Source organism: Pecten maximus, chromosome 7, assembly GCF_902652985.1.
Source record: "Pecten maximus chromosome 7, xPecMax1.1, whole genome shotgun sequence".
Taxonomy (NCBI): Eukaryota; Metazoa; Mollusca; class Bivalvia; order Pectinida; family Pectinidae; genus Pecten; species Pecten maximus.
This window is the reverse complement of record NC_047021.1, coordinates 41,462,528-41,484,374: the sequence shown is the minus strand read 5'-3', so window position 1 is coordinate 41,484,374 and position 21,847 is coordinate 41,462,528. Positions and strand designations below refer to the sequence as shown.

Genomic DNA, 21,847 nt, shown 5'->3' with positions numbered 1-21,847 from the left:
TATGTTTAACGTCCTATTAACAGCCACGGTCATTTAAGGACGTGCCAGGTTTTGGAGGTGAGGGAAAGTACCCGGAGAAAAACCACCGGCCTACGGTCAGTACCTGGCAACTGCCCCACGTAGGTTTCGAACTCGCAACCCAGAGGTGGAGGGCTAGTGATAAAGTGTCGGGACACCTTAACACTTATATGACAAGGCGCGATTGCGTGAAATCTAATACCCGCGAACTACGTCTGATTGGATCAACCACGAAACATTTTAACAATTATATGTAGTAATTTAGTATAATGTGATGTAACCGCCATATAACACATTATCTGAATACAGCATGGGAATTGAGCGGTTTCTACGCAACAACCCAACATCACATCATCTCTCTTCTATATAAGCTTAATCAATACGCTCATGCGGAGAATTTTTAATTTTTGCATCTATAGGTTTGTTTTTTTTTTAGATTAATTAATCAAGATTGTTCACTGCTATTCCATTGGACTGACAGTCACGGTACATCCGAGAAGAACGCAATTGTTTTCAAACTCTATAACTCTGTATACATTTTGCAGAAGCGGGGAAGAAGAGTTTCTGTAACTCGCTATATTTTGTACGAAGAAAGGAAGCTATGGTGATATCTCCTGCTAAGGTTGAGATGCTTAGCTTAAGGCTGTATCCCACTACACGCTGGTCATACGAAAAGTGCCTCCATGTAAATTCGAAGATTTTGTGACATTGACGAAACTAAAATTGATTAGCACACTTGTGATCTTTATCATTATCTAATCCTGTCTTTCCTGTTTCATCCCTGCCCGCTCTGTCTTTCTCTTTTCTTTTGGTTTCTCTGTGACATCCGGTCTGACATCATTTTGGCTGTTACGAGGACGTTTAACCCCGTACATATCTATTTTCGCGGGTTGTTTTTACCTTTATCACATTAATTAATTGGCACCCACACATAAAAGATAAAAATCTGTAAATCGTGCAAGTGTCAAAATCGCTAATATAAGATCACCGCTAAAATATTCACTTCAACAGTATTAACCTCGATATCATTTTTTTTTTCACTATTCATGAAATATTTCTATTGTGTAACAGCCTAGCTATATCGCCAGACAGATTTTACACTTGTTTCTATACATAACGTTTATATTGTTCATTTCTGCGCCCGTTAGTGTCCCTCGGGTATAAGATTTGTGAGAACGAGACATTTTTGGGATAAAATGTCATACGTACGATCAGTGCAAAACCAATTCAGTCACATATCTTTGTCGCACAACGACGACAGCTGATTTTATTGAGTTTCAATGAAACCTAAATCAAATGGATATTTTAAATTCCGGGTTTTAATCATTAGAATACGGAAAGAAATTGATCCAGTGGTGCCTAAAACACGTTGTATAACGCTCACTACTAGACTATGAGTAAAACTATCGGATTCGGTTTAAAAGAATGCGCAAATGACTTTATTACAACAGTACAATTTTTAGCCCACTATAATCAGATGATGGTCAATTCAAATTACCACTACACCCGTGGTCTGTCCGTCTGTCCGTCTGTCCGTACTCGCTCAACATCCTTGTGGGGTACATTCACCGATTCATTGAGTCAAAATAGCTTCGTCGCCAATAGGAGACGAATTTTAAGAAATATTTTATTTTACCGATAATTATTTTTATTTTTTTTTAAATTTTTATTTCTTAATGGATTTCACTAGACAAAGAAAAAGAAGAAAAAATGAAACGAATTAATTTGACCTTTATCACGGCAAATTAGGTTAATATGACTAAGCTTATGTAAAAAAAATGTCTTAGGTTTCTTGAAAAAAATAATAAAAGAAAATAATGCTGGTGTTTAAATCTTCGTCAATATTTATATATACATGTTTATTTTATAATTGTATATCTCAGACTTTGTTATTTGATTTTCAGTAACGGAGATCTATCTTGGTGTTGGCTGGTGTTCGTTCCATACTTACAAAGTTAATGAAGCACAGTACTATGAGATTGTTTGGGAGGGGAGTAATCTCCCCCTTAGTTGCCAGATCGGGTTCGAAGGTCGTAACGAAAACGATGTTTACGATCAGTACCAGGTGTGCGTGGAAGCTTCAGAGTATCACGTGAGTGACTGCACGTTCCACATGAAATACTACGACCATCAAAACCAGTTGGTTAAGGTAGGTATATTTTATTGTTTCCCATTGTTTCAACTTTTCATTTATCTCCTTTTTTACATTAGGCATATCTGAATATCTCCCTTGTTTACATTAGGTATATCTGATTGTCTTCCTTGTTTACATCAGGTTTTATTTGATTGTCTCCCTTGTTTATATTAGGTATATCTGATTATATCCCTTGTTTATATCAGGTATATTTGATTGTTTCCCTTGTTTATATTAGGTATATTTGATTGTCTCCCTTGTTTATATCAGGTATACATGATTGTCTCCCTTTCTTAACCTAAGGTTAATTTGATTCTCTCCTTTGTTTATATTAGGTATATTTGATTGTCTCCCTTGTTTATATTAGGTATATTTGATTGTCTCCTTTTGTTTATATTAGGTATATCTGATTGTCTCCTTTGTTTACATTAGGCATATGTAATTATCTCTCTTGATTAGATTAGGTATACCTGATTGTCTCCCTTGTTTGTATTAGGTTTATCTGGTTGTCTCTCTTGTTTACATAAGGTATATTTGATTGTCTCCCTTGTTTACATTAGGTATATTTGATTGTCTCCCTTGTTTACCTAAGGTATATTTGATTGTTTCCCTTGTTTACATAAGGTATATTTGATTGTTTTCCTTGTTTATATTAGGTATATTTGATTGTCTCCCTTGTTTACATTAGGTATATTTGATTGTCTATCTTGTTTACATTATATTTGATTGTCTCCCTTGTTTATATTAGGTATATTTGATTGTCTCCCTTGTTTACATTAGGTATATTTGTTGTCTCCATTGTTTATATTAGGTATATTTGATTGTCTCCCTTGTTTACAAGGGGTATAAATGATTGTCTCCCTTGCTTCGACTATTCCTTTGATTGTCTCCCTTGTTTACAAGATGTATATTTGATTGTCTCCCTTGTTTACATCATATTTGATTGTCTCCCTTTTTTACCTAAGATACATTTACATACATAACTTAGTACCCTAGGGTCCTAACATGGCTACCTAGGGCCCTAACATAGTAACCTAGGGTCCTAGCATGGCTACCTTTAGCCCTAACATAGTAACCTAGGGTCCTAGCATGGCTACCTTTAGCCCTAACATAGTAACCTAGGGTCCTAGCATGGCTACCTTTAGCCCTAACATAGTAACCTAGGGTCCTAGCATGGCTACCTTTAGCCCTAACATAGTAACCTAGGATCCTAACATGGCTACCTTTAGCCCTAACATAGTAACCTAGGGTCCTAGCATGGCTACCTTTAGACCTAACATAGTAACCTAGGGTCCTAGCATGGCTACCTTTAGACCTAACTTAGTAACCTTGGGTCCTAGCATGGCTACCTTTAGACCTAACATAGTAACCTAGGGTCCTAGCATGGCTACCTTTAGCCCTAACATAGTAACCTAGGGTCCTAGCATGGCTACCTTTAGCCCTAACATAGTAACCTAGGGTCCTAACATGGCTACCTTTAGTCCTAACATAGTAACCTAGGATCCTCACATGGAAAACATCTTTGTATGTCCTTATTCAGCCACCGTAGTTTAAACTCACAGTGTATGTCATAATTTCTAAGTTACTTCTATACTGTCGATTGATGTTTTATAATTTATATGTACAATGTATCATAACAAGATTACTACAAGGGTCAAAGTTCAAATCATTGTCTGGCCATCTCGGCCATTTCCACTATATATCTGAAATGTTATTTGTATACAACAGCACGTTTAAATGTCAAGTTTTATTTAACTTTATGTTGTCCGATAAATATATATAAAATCATGAACAACATACAGAGAAAGAAGACGATATGTTATCCCATCATACTACATTGATTAGATTTCTAATATTTTATCGGCCTTTTAAAAATTTGATATGGGTCGACACACATCCGAGCACAGGGGCATGTCTAGTCTAAATGACCAGAAATACCTATAGTCAATATATATATATATATATAAGGGTATTTCTGGCCATTTTTACTATAAGACTAGACATGCCCCTGTGCTCCGAGATTTCCAAACATTGCACAGCCATATGCATTTCATGTGAATCACGTGATTATGAGTCTCACCGGAAGCTGTTTTCAGAACGAGGATTGTCCTGTGTCACGCGAGATCTCGTCAGGTCCCCTTTTCACTATGTCAATAGTTCTAATGATAGTTGACACATGTAAGATTTTCAAAAGGCGTCTGAAACATCAGAAACCATCGGATTACATAGATATTACGTAGTAACACAAATTACCAAGGGAGACAACTTCATGACTCGTGCCCTGACCGGGCCTCGGAACTCACGATCTACAGCACCAAATCGCCTAGCCAGAAATACTCGCAGCTTATACCGCTGCGCTACATCCGCGTTCTTAAAAAAGAACGTTTCAGTGGCGCAGTGATGGTCGGCCCGATACCCTGACATAATCATAGTGGAAGTCATCTATTAGAATATCTGAATACCTAGATCGCAATGTATATATATATACATGGATGCGAATTGTGTACATATTATAAATATTCATCACAGTACAACTACGTGCATTGAACCTTTTGAGCTGACTTCTCCTAGCAGACAAAGCGTGATATTATTACGTACACCAATAGTATCTTTTTACTAAACTGGATCTGAGGTTTTGAAATTATGAACACGAACATAACGTCAAGTTCAAGGTCACAGCTGAAGGTCAAATACTAATGTGAGGGACGGCCTGGTGTCAGATGTTACAACTGTACAAATGTCTCTGAAAGTAACCTGTGTGATGTTGTTTGGTAGACGTAGTAACACTCCCGAGACTGAAGCTACCCACTTTTACTAATCTGAATTATCTTGGCGCGTTCCAGTACTGCCGATGTCTGGGAAACACATTTTATCGACTAGTTGCACCTGGAATGCGAGAACAAGTTTCACCGACGGACGTTTTACGAGAGTATAAATCTAATTACACGTTGATCAATTGTTCCAAACCAGTTAAGTAAACTTAAACCACGGAATATTTAACATCGACTCACACAGAAACAATTTAATATCATCCCCATATAGCAGGCCGGGCTCAAAACACAGCCGCTAACTCATGAATATTTCAACAGTTCCACCTAGAAGATTCTTCAGATGTATAAACAGACTATATTTTGTTTGATTTAGGTAAATTAAATTTGATTTCACATCTGTCACGTGCTATTTTCCATTTCAATTCGATGGAATGTGTCACTCACGAATTTGTTTTATGTGTATGCTTACTAAATAACCTTGAAGCCCATAAGCTATCAAACAACAAATCAGTTTTCAGCGTGTGTAGGATTTGTGTATTGAAAGTTTTGCGAAAACATTTGAAGAAATGATTCGATCAAAACTATTCTCGTGTTGAATCGGTTGGTTTATTGTCTAACATATATTCTTATCGAACCAAGGAAATTGACATGTTATCGCTACAGAAAACATGATATTAGTAAATAGAATCTTTTCTTAAATTTTGTAAATGTCAATTGAATTAAATTTTGATAAATTTATTTTCCATCGAAATAAACTCAAATTCAATACAACAAATTCAAAAACACAACACATTGTACGAAAATTGTGTGCCTGATTTTGTTATATCCCTTGCCGGTGAAGGCTGGAAGAGAAAGAGAAACCCGCATCATTTGAGCCGTTAATATGTTTAATGCTTCTACAGAAAATTAAAAACTATTTTGAATGACATGACCTCGAATAATGTAATAACTAGTTTATTTCTTTGTCGCCATCGATTCGTCATACAAAAACGTAATAACAGACGACAAAAAAAAAAAAAAAAAAAAATATTCGAAAACTTTGACTAAGATTGAGCTATTGATCAGAAATAGCGGTCTTCAGATGTGATTATGTCTCTTCACCCAAAGACGTCTTTCCAGTTGTGAGAGTTTTTTTTAAAGAACAATTTAATTTTCGTCAATTCATTTTTCGATATGTCTCAACAGAGTGACCTCATAAACAAAGAGTCGTCTCCATTACAATATATTTACAAAATAAAAGAAACGTTCATTTAATTGGATATCTGAATCCTTAACATGTTGGTTTTTATTAAGCTTAATATGTTGAACCCATGACAATTTCTGTTTTCATTAAGTTTGATATTCTTAACCAAACATGTTTGTTTTCATTTTGTTTGATATTCTGAACCCCAAACACGTTTGTTTTTATTTAATTTGGCATTCTGAACTCCTAAGAGCTTTGTTTTCCCGACGACGTGGGTTTTTCACACGAGTAATAGTTTTTTTTTCCCACAGTAAAACCTGTCGCAAGCTTCCATCCGGGCCAACAATAAAATATTTCTCTCGGGTTAACAAAAACATGTACATTATTGTATACGCCTTATCAAAAGTCTATAATTTTGCATAAAATTTGTGATTTTCCCCCAAGACTACTGATAACGTTGTTTCTGACTTTGCGTACCAGCAACAAATGAATCCCGATTGAGCACGAGATTGGCTTGAAATGTTTAAGTTTGTCTTCTAGAATAGCATATAATGTGATAGGTATGGGACAGATCACGCGCATACGTGAATATGCCAGGTTAATTTCAAACAGACATGAAACCATTGTTGCGTTCATTTTCACAATTTCTCTTCAATTTTCCGCCATATTTTATCGTTTTCCTAACGGTTATTTGTCAAGATAAGTCATTAAATAGATAATGAGAAAATTCTAAGTGTGAACGTCCGCGGCTTCAGGAAAATCTCGTAAGGCGCTATAAATACATCTAGCATTTATAATACAAATTAAGAGATATTGCAAATACGGCAATTTTAAAAAGAAAAACGGAGTACGAAAAGGTTACTTTCTCAAATCGATATCATTTACAGAGGATTATATTTCAATGAATGCGATCAATAAAAAAAAAGTTTCCTTTCTTCGAATGTCGAAGAATTTCGAGTTGGAAAGTTCGAGATGCAAGCTGGAAAATTCCTGCTGAGAGCTCGGGAAAGCGAGATGCTCGTTGCAAAATTATATTCTTTGTTTAAATCAAGGAGTTTGATCTTATAATATGTGCTTAAAATGTTTCGTCCACGAAAATCAATGTAGACGCAAATATACCTGTGTACTGTACATGTTTAACGCGAACTTGTTCAGTTATGCAGGAATATTAGCATCGCAAAATTAATCAACTGTACAGTGTTTACCCCAGTGAATGATTATTGATTGGTATTCAAATGGTGAATTCAAAATATTCAAAGGTGTTCGACAAGGTGGTGACATTTTCCCTCACTGCTTCCTAGAAGAACTCTGTCGTTAAAAGTGTAAATTCTTGAATAAATATCCCCATGTGTGATTTTAACAATTTTTTAAGTGCTGAATTGCTGTCAATTATATAAAGGCAATATGAATGTCAACTGTATTTTTGGGCAAGTGAGCGAAGAAAGCAGCTTATTACTTTCTATACGTATATACACACTGTTTTACACAACTGCGAGTTGGTTTTTAATAGAGCTGTCGCGCCGAACATACAATGTGCATTTTAAATATGACGCGTGCTATTCACAAATGCTTATACGGGCATGAGAATTATGAAAATAACATAACATCATCTTATAATTAATTTTTCTTTGTTTTCATGGTAAATACTCAAATGTGATAGGTCGAAAAATTCTTTTCATTCTTCTATGAAAGAAATTCCGAGAATGGCGCGAAAAATGTGACGTCACAATACGACAATTGACGTTGCGTATTGATTTGAGAAAAAGAATCCCATTCAAAACCAGTAAAATTGTACATAAAACATGTTTTAAATTAGAAAATCATTTTCAAAAATTAATTATAAGCGTTGATGTCAATTATTTTTTAGTTTCATCGGGGTATGAAACAAATTTTTTTTACAAACTTCTGTAAGAATCCGCTACGCGGATTCATACAATTTGCAAACAAAATTTGTTTCATACCCCGATGAAACTAAAAAAAATGACATCAATGCTTAACTTCTTATAAAACTGTTGAATAATTTTATTTGTAGAGCTATTCATGCGGATTTGGGCCTGGAAAGTATTGTGCTGTGGAAAATGAGAACTTCATCATCTCATTCAGCAACTTTCGTACTTCCACCTCCGTTGTACGACTCATGGTGACGGCGAGGAAAACGTATGATTGTAAGTATGTCGTGACTTCTTGTAGACCTTTGTGCATAATATTTATGACATAATTATCGTTTTAGACAATGGTATTTTTCATTATAGACCAGTCATGTGTTATTGTTGTTGTTGTTGTTGTTGTTGTTGTTGTTGTTATTGTTGTTGTTGTTTTTGTTCTTGTTCTTGTTCTTGTTGTTGTCGTCTATTTTATATGTACTATCACTAATTAAAAAACAAATGAGTGATCAATACTGATCGACGATAAGAAATTAAAACGTCTCCTTATAAAAAGGCAGTTCATTAATGTTATGGCTTAAATAATTGCATCATGTATTTTCTCGGATATAAAAAAAATTATTGTTGTTTATACCTACTATATTTGTGTAACTGTTCCATGTTCTATGTCTATATGTGATTGTATGTAATTTACCTGTGTCTTGATAAAGGGGCAGATTGCCTCGAAAATTCTACAATTTACTTGTCTGTACTGTCGTTATTACTAATTGACATATATGTATATATATATATACGATTTGGTCTCTTGCTATACGATATGGTCTCTTTCGGATTTGTATTTTCCACTTAATTGGATCATCCAAATGCCAAAGCAAGAGAAGCTTCTGTGCGACATGGATTACGTTTCAATATAACGTTTGAAAAGGGAAGAATAAAAACTTAAATAAAAGGAAGCCTCGGCAAAATCACTCAAATACCGGAAGCACACGGTGTTAATGGCGTTTTCTGTCTTCCGGTGAAGCTTAGAAATATCCCATCAACCACGCAACTAAGATTATACGCTACGCAATGGAAATTAGGTTTCTGTCGACGGCACCATTTTTTTTTTTTTTTTTTTTTTTTATATCCTGATCAATTTCCGCAGATTACGCATTCATTTTCTCCTTTTTCAGATTTAAAGTCTCTCGTTTTAAATCAATTATCGAAACCAGTACATGGAAATGCCCGAACCGAAAAGAATCGAAATAACGTTTCTTTTCTCTCTCTCTCTCTCTTTTTTTTTTTTTTTTTTTGTGAAATTCGCATTTTTAGAGCTAAAAGCATCAAACGAAAACGTGCATTTATATTCCTTCGACCTTTACTGATTTTACAATCATTCGATGTGTTAACAAATTGAACTTTTAACAGTATAGCGCAGCGTAACAAGAAGACATTCTGCTCGCTTCTAACTAGATTTTAGCTTCCGTTGGCCTTGTACTGGTAATTTGATTCAAGGAAACTCGGGAACTACTCAGTCAATGCTGGTGCCTGCGATATTATTTCAGGTCATTGGCAAATTACACAGTAAATCATACTTTTTTACCATGGTGGGAGGAATAATTCTAAATACAAATATTGAAAAGTGTCAATTTTAATTTCGTGTCAGAAGACGGGCGCTCGATATCGCATAACAACTGTATACTTAAAATTGACTATGGAAATGAATGTCTGTTAAAATAACAATGGGCACAGAAAGGGCTACGAAACACTCGATACTGTAAATATCGTGTAATAAAATTTAATAAGGATGTATTAATTTCTGTAATCGTTTTCGGCACTGTAACAGAAATACATATTCATATCAAAAACATCAACGTTATTTATAGCTGAATAATATTGTATTTCCGACGCACAAAATGAAGGCGCGATTAAACTCAAGGCAAATATTAAACATGAAAAAAAATAAACGGGTTTTTTTCTCTGCTGTAACAATTCAAAAGGGAAATTCAACCTTATCTTTGTTAATCAAAAACCTAAAAAAAAAGATATTTTGATTTCGCGCTTGTTTTTCAACATTCCCGGTGTATTCGACAGTTTAAACTACAGCATTACTATTATAATGTGATTTTTTTTTATAAATCGCATTTTGAATGAACATTCAAGCCTCGCGGTTTCATCGGGCCAAGATGCTAGCAGATTTCAAATACTGTTGTTTAACTCGTGGTGTAGTGAATACTATTATTTAATACGTGGTGTAAGTGAAATTTTGAAGATAACTAGTGAATCAGTGACAAGTTACAAAAAGAATCTTAAAAAAGCAAACTTTTCGTAATTATTATGGATCGAGATGAATAAACTAAGAGGTCTCCCAAAAGTCTCGCCAATTTGGCGTCATTCGAGACTCCTCTGATTGATTACACCACACAGACGTGAATGAGCGTGCAGTGGTATTTGGAAATACCAAATTGTTTAAGTATGAAATGAAGATTGATCAGTATTAGGTTTTCTATTTCCTGTCTTGTTCGAAGACTAGAACAATGCTGCTACTTGTTATATATAAGGTACTTAGTGAAGCGTTAGAACAGGGCGACAATGACACAGACATAAAAGAATTAATGAGTTAAAATGGAGCAGAACACAAAAATCATTCCAAAACTCATAGCTCTCATCCTAATATCGCGACTCTCATTCCTGAATCCGCAACTCTTATTCCTAAAATCGCATCTCTCATTCCTAAACTCGCAACACTGTTTCCTAAATTCTCATTCCTGAACTCTAATTCCGAAACTCGCACCTCTCATTCCTAAGCTCACAACTCTAATTCCTAAACTCGCGACTCTCATTTCAAAACTCTTAACTGGCATTCCTAAACTCGCAGCTCTCATTCCTAAACTTGAAGCTCCCGTTCCTCATCAAGCAACTTTCATTCCTAAACTCGTACATGTAACTCTCATTCCTAATTTCGCAACTCTCATTCTTAAACTCACATTTCTCATTATTAAAGTCACGTTTCTCAGTTCTCAACTGACACCTCTCTATTCACAACTCACAACTTTCAGTTCTCAACTTGTATATCTTATTTCTCAAGACTCGCAACTCTTATTTCTCTATTTGCCTTTTTTCATTTCTCAGTACGCAACTCCTTTTTGAACTCCAACAACTTACATATCTCTTCTCGTTAAGGGATGGTTTAACTCTAACCCTCGCATACAAGACTGATTATATGAACCTACATCGCATGCTATTTACTTGTCTCAATAGTTTGTGTCTTGTGAGATTGCAGCAAAAACAATCGAAGTGAACTCGCAGTATTCCCGTCTTCCCAGGACTGGGTTTTGACCCCTTGATATGTGTTATGCGGGCATTATAAATATCATTTTTGTTTAAGTGTACTTAAACTCATACTTTATAGCTACTACGACGAGAAAAACCTCGAAGATCTATATACATTTGCTCGTAATATCGACCTTTCTTGATTTGACATTACAAGAGAATTGCATGTTGCATGCAACATCGTTTTTTAGATTAACTTGCTTGCAATTTTTCCTCAAATATCTACTGCGTCTTCATCGAAGAAATACTTGGAAGCAAAGACAAATTGAAATTGATTACTTGTTTGTTTGTTTGATGCGTTTATCGCCTCCTGAACTACCAGTGATATTTTAACGCATGCGTTCATGTAGTAGATGGTGGCTACCTAAGAGAACAGCAGACAAATGTTCCGTTGCAGCTGTCCAGTGGCAATTGGGGATAAATGTCTTTCACAAGGGCACCATCACATCAGCACAGGATGGCCAGTGATTAAACGCAGACCAATTTCTCTTATAATTGACCCAAACACTTCGGATCTACCGAAATATATCATCACTATGACATGACATCATAATTTAAAAAAGTGTTTTATAGGGACATTCCTTCGGTTGGAATAAGTTTAGGTCGTCTAAATTAAACTTACTGGAAAATATGTATTTTTTCCAAATAATAAGTTTTTTTTTCATTAATAGGAAAGTTTTACTCTCAAGATAAACCAAGATTCTTCCAATTAAAAAGTCCTGAAAATTCTTTCGACCCGAATATCACTAATTACCGCAAAGAAATACGGTATTTGTATACGATACGCCTTTTTCCTGTACATTTCGGCGTTAATTTCATCACTTGTTGGCACAAACCCTCATATAATCATCGTTCGGACATAGATTTCATCAATAGAAATTGTGCATGTTTCTGATGTCAGAACGAAGGAGTGCCCCTTTAACGGAGTTCCGCTCCAGGGGCCATTGATTCCATACACGGTGTTATATACAATAACAGACAGTATTGTTTTCTGGACATCCGTCGCCCAACTCTAGAACGAGACCTTCGTTGACCAAGTACAAACTGAACGCAATGTCTATATTCTGAAACCTTCCCATCTCTGTGTAGCAGTAATATTTGCTCTTGTGATTGCACACTGTCGATAATCGAAAAGTATCAGGTTGGTTCAATTCTTAAACAGCAATTGCTTGGTATTAGATTTGAATTCAGCATTATGTTTAAAAAAAAATAAAAAATAATAAAAAAAAAAAAACTGTGTTCGGCTTCTCCTCGTTTCAACAGGCTTTGAAGGATTTGTTTTGTATTGTTTAACGTCCTATCAACAGCTAAGGTCATTCAAGGACAGTCGCCCATGTGAGCGAGATATTTGTATGTGGTTAGTGAGAATGTGTGTGTTTTAGGAGGCTGGTGTTTGGTTGTACTTGTCACCTTGTGATAGCTCGATACTGATGCCGATTTTACAGTGCTACTTCACTGAAGCATACTGCAGAAGACACCCAGCAGGACATCCCATACTGACAACTGGCGTACCAGTCAGCCCACTCCCAGAATGCTGAGCGTTTACAAGGGAGGCAATTACTATTTTCATAGACTTCAAGTAGGTCTCAGTCAGAACCCAAAGCTTTCCTCACAGGGGTGAATGCTTCAGCTATAGGCTAAACGTGAGGCAATGACAAGGGAGACATAGTTGGAAGAAAGTTGTTTAGAAAGTATTGAAAATATAAGAACCAAAATTAAGTCGCCTCTTACGATCAGGCAATGGGGCGGTAGGTCAGCAGGTACAATTCTTACGCCCTGTATGCACCGGCGGGACTATGGTGTTCAGCACTAGTAAGGATTTTTTTTTTCATTTTATTATTTGTTGACTTGCTATCTCTGAGAAGTCTTTCTTGCCTTTTATACAAAAGTTGATTTTATTTAGAGATTGCCGTCAACAACAGTGGGATGCCAACATGAATACATGAATCCTTACAATAACGAGGGCAACATATCAATGAAACATACATTTATACGGAAGAATGGGTCAGACGTTCCGGAAGGGTAAGGGTAGTATATTTCATCGACATTAGTAGCTATGTACAGCTAGATCAATTCATTCAAGGAAATGTCATGTTCCTCAAAATAAAAAGCAGGGCAGTGGAAACGAAGCTCACCAGGAATATTAATGAACATGTAACAACGAGAAATGTATCTTGAGGAAGACAACATGAACATTTTGCATTCATCTATACCATCTTATCATGAGATATTCTTCTTTAATGTTCGGCATGAACATTTACTTGGATTTTCATAATTCTGATTGTAAGTATGATAGATGAGCCTTCAATTTACGAAATGATGCAGGAAATGTTTGATTTCATTGGTTTCTCTATGAATGAATTTTAAAACGCTCGTTGATATTTGTTTTGCAGTGATGTTTGTTATCTTTGACTTGAATACTGATACAATACTTCATACAAAACGAAATGAAATATCCAACAGTTTTTATAGCGACATTCAGCAAAATGGCCGTTTTATATGCCTGCTTCATATCTTATTAATCAGTTACAAACCGAAGCTCTTAAATAAAACATAGAAACAAGCTGTCGTGTGATTTATACACATTCTGTTTCAAAGTTAAATGTTTTATTGGTTAAAAAAACAAAACTTCCGCCAGGATGCATATAAATCTTTCAATTTCACCAGAGTCATTAAAATTTCATTGAATCTGTAGAATATTCTACTCAATGAGAAATCGTAAAATTAAAGGAAACGACCGACTGTCGTTTATCGATCGAGATTCAACCCTCTGTGATATTTATTTTACTTTTAAAGATCCAATTAATGTTGTTCAAAGTCCAGTTTTCTTTACAATCACATGTACGAAAGATATATTTTACATTTTATCTTAAACAAAATTCAAATTCAAAATTGAAAAGGCTGTAGATATGTTCTCACCAGACAATTCATATGTTGTACAATAGTTGTGTTATATTTGTGTTATATTGAAAAATTAAACTCCACATGAAGTTCAACGCAATCTTGTCTACCAAACACAAGACTCATTATGTTGTAATGCTAATAAGTTCCGATTCTGGTCGTATTTCCGGTTCCGGTTGCATGAATGGGTTTTATCTTCTACTCAATCATCAAATCTGACTTTAGATATTTCATTTATTCATACTTAACGAGAGACAACACAATTATAATTTTACCGAAATTGAAATTTGTCTGATATATTTACCCTTATCGCCTATTTTGTATGATTTTTCATTTGGAGCTTTAGGGCGATAAGCTAACAAAACTTTGAGTCAACGTAACATCAATGTGATATATCGTAGGAAGTGCCCGAGATATACTAGTCGCGAAAAGGCAGGTCACTTTCTTCGGAGACATGTGATATATAACCCGAATGCGGACTAAGAATCCGGATTTGCCAGGAGTGATTTATGATGAATCTGTCGTACAAATGTATAATTAATAGCCTCGCTTTCGTATTTGGATCTTTTCGTCTGTGGGTGTGTCAGGTGAGGTACACGTGAGTAATGGCAGAGTAGAATGAATAATTCCAGTCCCCTTCAAATAATGGCTGATGTATTCACGAAGATTTTTACCATTGTGTCTGCTAGTATTGTAAGCTTTTTTCAAGCATAAAGTTTTATTGTGTGTTTATATATTTGTGAAATAGTTGATTTTGTGTAATTGAAGTTGATATTTCGTAAGTATGAACGTGTCAAATATCTTCATATTCAGTCAACTTTAATCCATATTGGTCGCGAGCCAATGTTGCCCTTTTCGAATTTGTTTCGACTCTGAATGAGCAGTGCAGACTGTTGATCATTTGAACAACCGGTGGGAAATTTAGATCTTGCCGACCTCGATGTGTGAAAGAGGACGGAATTTTTAAACGACGTATCCATCCAGTCTAGTAGATAAGGGCTGTATTGTTGACACAACATAGACGCTGTCTGGTGACAATATCGTCGAGTTGATAAAACAACCAACATTCCTGGTCCCCAAGCACAATTTATCAATAAAATACGGGGTCGCCGATTTTTGCTTACTCAACAATATCATATTGCTTCTACTGGGTTTCGTCTGGGCAATCATCAGGGGGCATGAGTTCATTTAAATATCACTGAAACCAGATTGAGGCCATGCGATGCAAAAATCTGTCTTGTGAACTGATATTGTAAGCAGATATGATGTCCCCTCAAAATTGTAAAGGGTCTCGATAGCGTTAGAGCGCCGGCCACGTAACCTCAGGTGATGATCCGAGGTGCGTGGTTCGACCTTCCCTACCCTTGTCGGCTTTTGTTTCTCGGGAATCTGAGAACCGGACCGGTCAGAGCTAACGTGGTTGTATCCTTGAGCAAGACACTTTGCCCTAATTGCTCTGGGTGGCTTGTGACGGGCCTTCCGTATAGTGTTAATTGAGGTAGCCACTAACTACTACAAAGGGACCCCCGCCTCAACATGATCTAGGCTGTTCACGGGGCGATAAACCAGAAAAGCAAACCTCAAACTAGTTATGTACAGACATAAGTTATGTATAATAGTAAAGGGTATCGTGCTGGCTCAGGCTGGCTGGAATTTCCCTTTACCCTGGTGTTAGGATTTCAGCTCATATAGAGAGAGGTCGAGAGCCAGGGTATTTTTTTTATCACTCCTTCAACCTACCAATGCGCCAACACACCATTTTACCACGCCAACACACTATTTTACCACGCCAACACACCATTTTACCACGCCAACACACCGTTTTACCACGCCAACACACCGTTTTACCACGCCAACACATCATTTTACCACACCAACACACCGTTTTATTACGCCAACACACCGTTTTACTACACCAACACACCGTTTTACCACGCTAACACACCGTTTTATTACGCCAACACACCATTTTACCACGCCAACACACCATTTTACCACGCCAACACACCATTTTACCACGCCAACACACCGTTTTACCACGCCAACACACCGTTTTACCACGCCAACACATCATTTTACCACACCAACACACCGTTTTATTACACCAACACACCATTTTACCACGCCAACACACCATTTTACCTCGCCAACACACCGTTTTACCACGCCAACACACCATTTTACCACAACACACCATTTTACCACGACAACACACCATTTTACCACGCCAACACACCGTTTTATCACGCCAACACACCGTTTTACCACGCCAACACACCATTTTTCCACGCCAACACACCGTTTTAACACGCCAACACACCGTTTTAACACGCCAACACACCATTTTTCCACGCCAACACACCATTTTTCCACGCCAACACACCGTTTTAACACGCCAACACACCATTTTACCACGCCAACACACCGTTTTACCACGCCAACACACCATTTTTCCACGCCAACACACCGTTTTAACACGCCAACACACCGTTTTACTACGCCAACACACCGTTTTACCACGCCAACACACCGTTTTACCACGCCAACACACCATTTTACCACGCCAACACACCGTTTTATTACGCCAACACACCGTTTTACCACGCCAACACACCATTTTACTACGCCAACACACCGTTTTACCACGCCAACACACCGTTTTACCACGCCAACACACCATTTTACCACGCCAACACACCGTTTTACCACGCCAACACACCATTTTACCACGCCAACACACCGTTTTACTACGCCAACACACCATTTTACCACGCCAACACACCGTTTTAACACGCCAACACACCGTTTTACTACGCCAACACACCGTTTTACCACGCCAACACACCGTTTTACCACGCCAACACACCATTTTACCACGCCAACACACCGTTTTATTACGCCAACACACCGTTTTACCACGCCAACACACCGTTTTACCACGCCAACATACCGTTTTATTACGCCAACACACCGTTTTACCATGCCAACACACCATTTTACCACGCCAACACACCATTTTACCACGCCAATACACCGTTTTACCACGCTAACACACCGTTTTACCACGCCAACACACCATTTTACCGCGCCAACACACCATTTTACCACGCAAACACACCATTGTACCGCGCCAACACACCATTTTACCGCGCCAACACACCATTTTACCACGCCCACACACCATTCCATGCACGTTGATTTGCGTGTTCGAAATGTCATATTGGCGTGTTGTCGCGGTAAAAAAAAACGCGACAAAACGACATTTTATCTAATAAATCTTGCTTTGGCGGATTGAGACACAACACGAAATAGCCGTAACCAGCCACCCAAGGGATCGCCTGTAACACACTGCATGCCATTGTAGGAGATGACTAAATGTGAGGAGGGATTGGAAAAGGGTTCTTCATATAAGAGGACATTGGGCCAAAGTCGGTCTGATGCACATATTGCAGTACCTGGGAACACTGTTTTTTTTTTATCGTTTCTGTCTGTTCCTTGGTGAACTCGCAAACCGCCCAATCATACCTCTTGCAAGGCAAAGACTTAACATAAAAAATTACAGATTGGAACAACTTCACTAAGCTGGCATGGTGAATAACTGAAAACGAGAGCAATAAAGAAACCGTCTTTACAAGAAAGTTGGAAAGGAGGAATATGTTTGGACTGATGTTTATATCAAATGAGATTAATTTCTTTATATTGAGTGTATGCTGACCGATCAGCTCGCCGACTTGGAGGGGCGGCGGTGGCCGAGTGGTTAAGGTGTCCCGACACTTTATCACTAGCCCTCCACCTCTGGGTCGCGATATCGAATTTCACGCGGGGCAGATGCCCGGTAATAACCGTAGGTCGGTGAGTTTTCTCCGGGTACTCCGGCTTTTCTCCACCTCAAAAACCAGGCACGTCCTCAAATGACACTGGCCGTTAATAGGACGTTAAACAAAATAAGCTAAACTCGCCGACTTGGCATAGCACAGCAGTGCATGTTTAGTGAATTGTTTCAGCTGTACATTGCACGTTCAAGCTAAAACTAACGTTTGTGTCTGTACTTATCGTGCTCGTAGTATTACTGTGCTTGATACTCTACACTAGACAAATACTGTTCTATTTTTTTATTTTTTTTTTTGTTGAGAAAATTGGATGGCTGAGAAGCCGCCAACTTTTACGCATAAAAGACACACAGAGTCTGTGTTTTAATTTGTCTGACCAAACCTCCTTGTCTATCTGAAATCGTGCCAACCTTTGTTTCCTCACGACCAGACACGACATGCCAACCCTATAGATATGATGATCACGACCTAATATTGCCCCCTACTCCTATCTCTCGCTGCAGATAACCGTTTTATGACCCATGTTTTCCCTCTGTAAGTGTCTGTTAGCCTGCCATGCTGAATGGCGACTTGTGTGTTATTTATTGATCGAATATGGCTCCTTAATCACCTGCTATGTCAACCAAATGATTTTTTCACTGTGCACGCCTCCCTAATTCCTTGAAGGATTTGACGCGGCTGTGGTGTGTAAGGAAGATGGATTTTTGGATTTCCAATAACGGAGGGAGGGGGGTGGTGGTGGTGGTGGTGGGGGGGGGGGGGGGGGGGGGGGGGGGGTGGTTGTTTTGGGAGTTTTGAGAGAAAGGGGATACCTGGCGATTGAATTCTCTCAAAGACAGTCACTTCAATATAGTTTCTTAAGTGTGTTTTCTTGGAATATGTTTGTACGGAAATGACAAAATATCTCATTCTTTGTATTATGGTATGTAACAAGTAAGCAGGACAGCTGTTAAACTGTGTAATGTTATCATAGACATAATATGGTCCCACTAAAATATTATATTTTGTTATCAAATACATTGTTATAATGTACAGTTAAGTCATCATATTGTAAAATGTATATAACATTAATACATTATTCTGGTATACATTTAGGTCATCATATTGTATATAACATTAATACATTATTCTGGTATACATTTAGGTCATCATATTGTATAGAATATTAATACATTATTCTTGTATACATTTAGGTCATCATATTGTATAGAACATTAATACATTATTCTTGTATACATTTAGGTCATCATATTGTATAGAACATTAATACATTATTCTTGTATACATTTAGGTCATCATATTGTATAGAACATTAATACATTATTCTGGTATACATGTACATTGTACGTCATCATAGCGTATAGATCATATGTTATAAAAATTGAAACGTGATTTTCGTTTGCTAAAGAAACCACATTCCTTTTAGATTTAAAGGTATATTTGTCATACGATATTTTGTCTTACTTATCAGGGTCCATTATAAATAGGTAAGCGAGACATATCGTGTTGTCTTTCTCTCGGACTTCATATTTCAGAATATCATAAAGCCGCGTTTATGTGATTCTTTTACATAACCGCAGTAATTTTGTGTTCATATAAACAAGAGGTTATTCCTTTTTTGTCCTTTTTTCAGATGAACCTCCTCTATTGGCTGCGGTTGTCGGAGGGGTCCTAGGGGGCGCTGTTATCGTAACAGTCGTTGCTGTTGTTGTGATCATGTTCCGGATCCGGAAACGGCGATGGAGGAAACCTCCTCCTGTACATGCGCCTCTCCCTCCTCCAGACCCTGACCGTGAAACATGTGTATAGAACCGGAAGTCACAAGTGTGCATGCGTGTTAAAACAGGAAGTTTCTTCGCTAACATGCTTTGATGAAAAATTTAAATCTCAAGCGTGTGTGAAAGTATGCACGTATTTGATTGTGCAAAAACCGTAAGTTACAGCGAATGAAGCAACACGAGAATCCGCAAGGATCTAATATGGCGGAGTAAAGGGCAAAGCCCACTTGGCTCATTGTAACGTCAGAACCCGCCACGGGCATCGATATCCGAACCAGTACAAAGATTACCACTTTGTTGACAGGTCATTTTTCGGTTGTACAGGCTAGGTCGATTCATCCTTACATAGCCACTTAACGCATTTTATCGAACTTGTGGAAAATTTACAAGTGAGGCGAATATCACTCGCTTTTGGCGAGTAACTTTATTTTTTTATTCATGTGAAAGTTTTGACAGCGTGACGCAAAACATTGTGACTGTCGCTTGTAGCCTCATGTAGGCTCCATCTGTAAAAGCTGGTCATGGGAAAAACAAATTTTCATTTGAACTGTTAAATTGTTTGAAGGAAGTTTTCTGTCATTTCCGTCATTTTATGAATGATTTTTCGAAAGGCAATATTGCAGTGTGAATATATGTTGTCAATTTCTTATTGAATAAATAAAAACGGTGGAAATAGGTCTTTATCAATTAATACTCTTCGACCTCGAGCAATAATCGGACGAGTAAGCAAAAGTTTAAGAAATTTAATAAGTATCTAGAATTTGTATTGGGCAGATATTTAACTGTTCAGACAGACACATTTGCTCTATTTATGAAAAACTCTCGGGCGTCATCGAGCGATTTATTTCCACCTCACTGTATAAGCCTTCGTTGAATCTTTTATTTGAATTCTCCTTACATCAGGACCATCTCTGAATACCTTGAAGTGAATTATAACTTAAATCCACCGTTGTTTTTCCGTCATAAAACATGCTTTGGAAGTTGAATTAATAAGTGTACTCAGTAAGTAACTAATGTACTCATTAAGTATGACTAGCGCATATTTTTAATAGACAAATCTACTTTTGAGTATCATATCTTAACTTGAAACAAACTCCGACTATTGCATGTAGCTATCATACACAAATACCGATAACCACCAGCAGTTATGAACACTACTCAAATTTCATCGAAATATTACTTAACTTAAGGGAATTTCTTAACTTAAAATTTCACATATGAAAGCATTAGACATTTTTTGGAAAAAAAATCCTTAAATGAGCGCTCCTTCGTTCCATTGGTGAAATCTATGTCCGACCAAGGATTTACATTCCGGTTTGCGTTTCAGTTTATTTCGTTAGTAAACCAAATAGTACTTTTCAGACGTTATACTTCAATTTGCAGTGATTCGGTCAGCGTAGGAATACAGCTTCATGTGTTCTTGGTTTAAATCAAATTCAAAATGGCTGCCTGTTACTTTCGGCATCAACAACAGTGTTGTGGTTATTTAGTGATGTCAAATGCCTTCCTTACTCCAAAACCCGAAACCTAGCTTCTGGTAAGAGCATCGTCTGCTAAGTTAGCTACACTGATTTGACCGTTTAAACACGGAGTCGGTTTCGACCGAAGTATCCTTGGAATCGTTGTTACCATTGGACTCGTTGTCACCTACTGTCAAGACGACTTTCATTTAGAATTTAAAGCTGATATTCTTATAAAAAATATCGTAAATCCAGTCGATAGAAACATAAGCGTTTCCGAGGAACAATCGAATCTATTCGATGCAATTCAAGGGCAGGAAATTCAAACGCATTTCTGCTTCAATAATAAGAAAAATCTATGTGAATGTAAATATAAGAAATGAACTGTTTCAAGATGCTAGTATACAGTCGATATGAATACAATTTGGGTGACAGGTAAGTATTCATGTCGCCTTGTATACAAGTATCTAGTATCAGTTCAATGCTTAATTCATATAATTTGTTTCACAATAATCATTGTTAAATAAATAAAGTTTACATTTTACATCAGTGGATGATCAAACAGTATCATTGAGGC

The 21,847-nt window shown here is 37.1% G+C and overlaps 1 protein-coding gene across 1 annotated transcript in view; it reads left to right on the top strand.

The window, feature by feature from the left end:
• LOC117330865 overlaps positions 1-20,673 on the top strand; it is a 40,505-nt gene extending 19,832 nt beyond the window's left edge. The window contains exons 3-5 of the mRNA XM_033889404.1: positions 1,923-2,167; positions 8,139-8,271; positions 19,666-20,673. Coding sequence (XP_033745295.1) covers positions 1,923-2,167; positions 8,139-8,271; positions 19,666-19,841 — 554 coding nt within the window. The 3' untranslated portion in view covers positions 19,842-20,673. The remainder of the gene's footprint in view (positions 1-1,922; positions 2,168-8,138; positions 8,272-19,665) is intronic.
• The last annotated feature ends 1,174 nt before the right edge of the window (positions 20,674-21,847 follow it).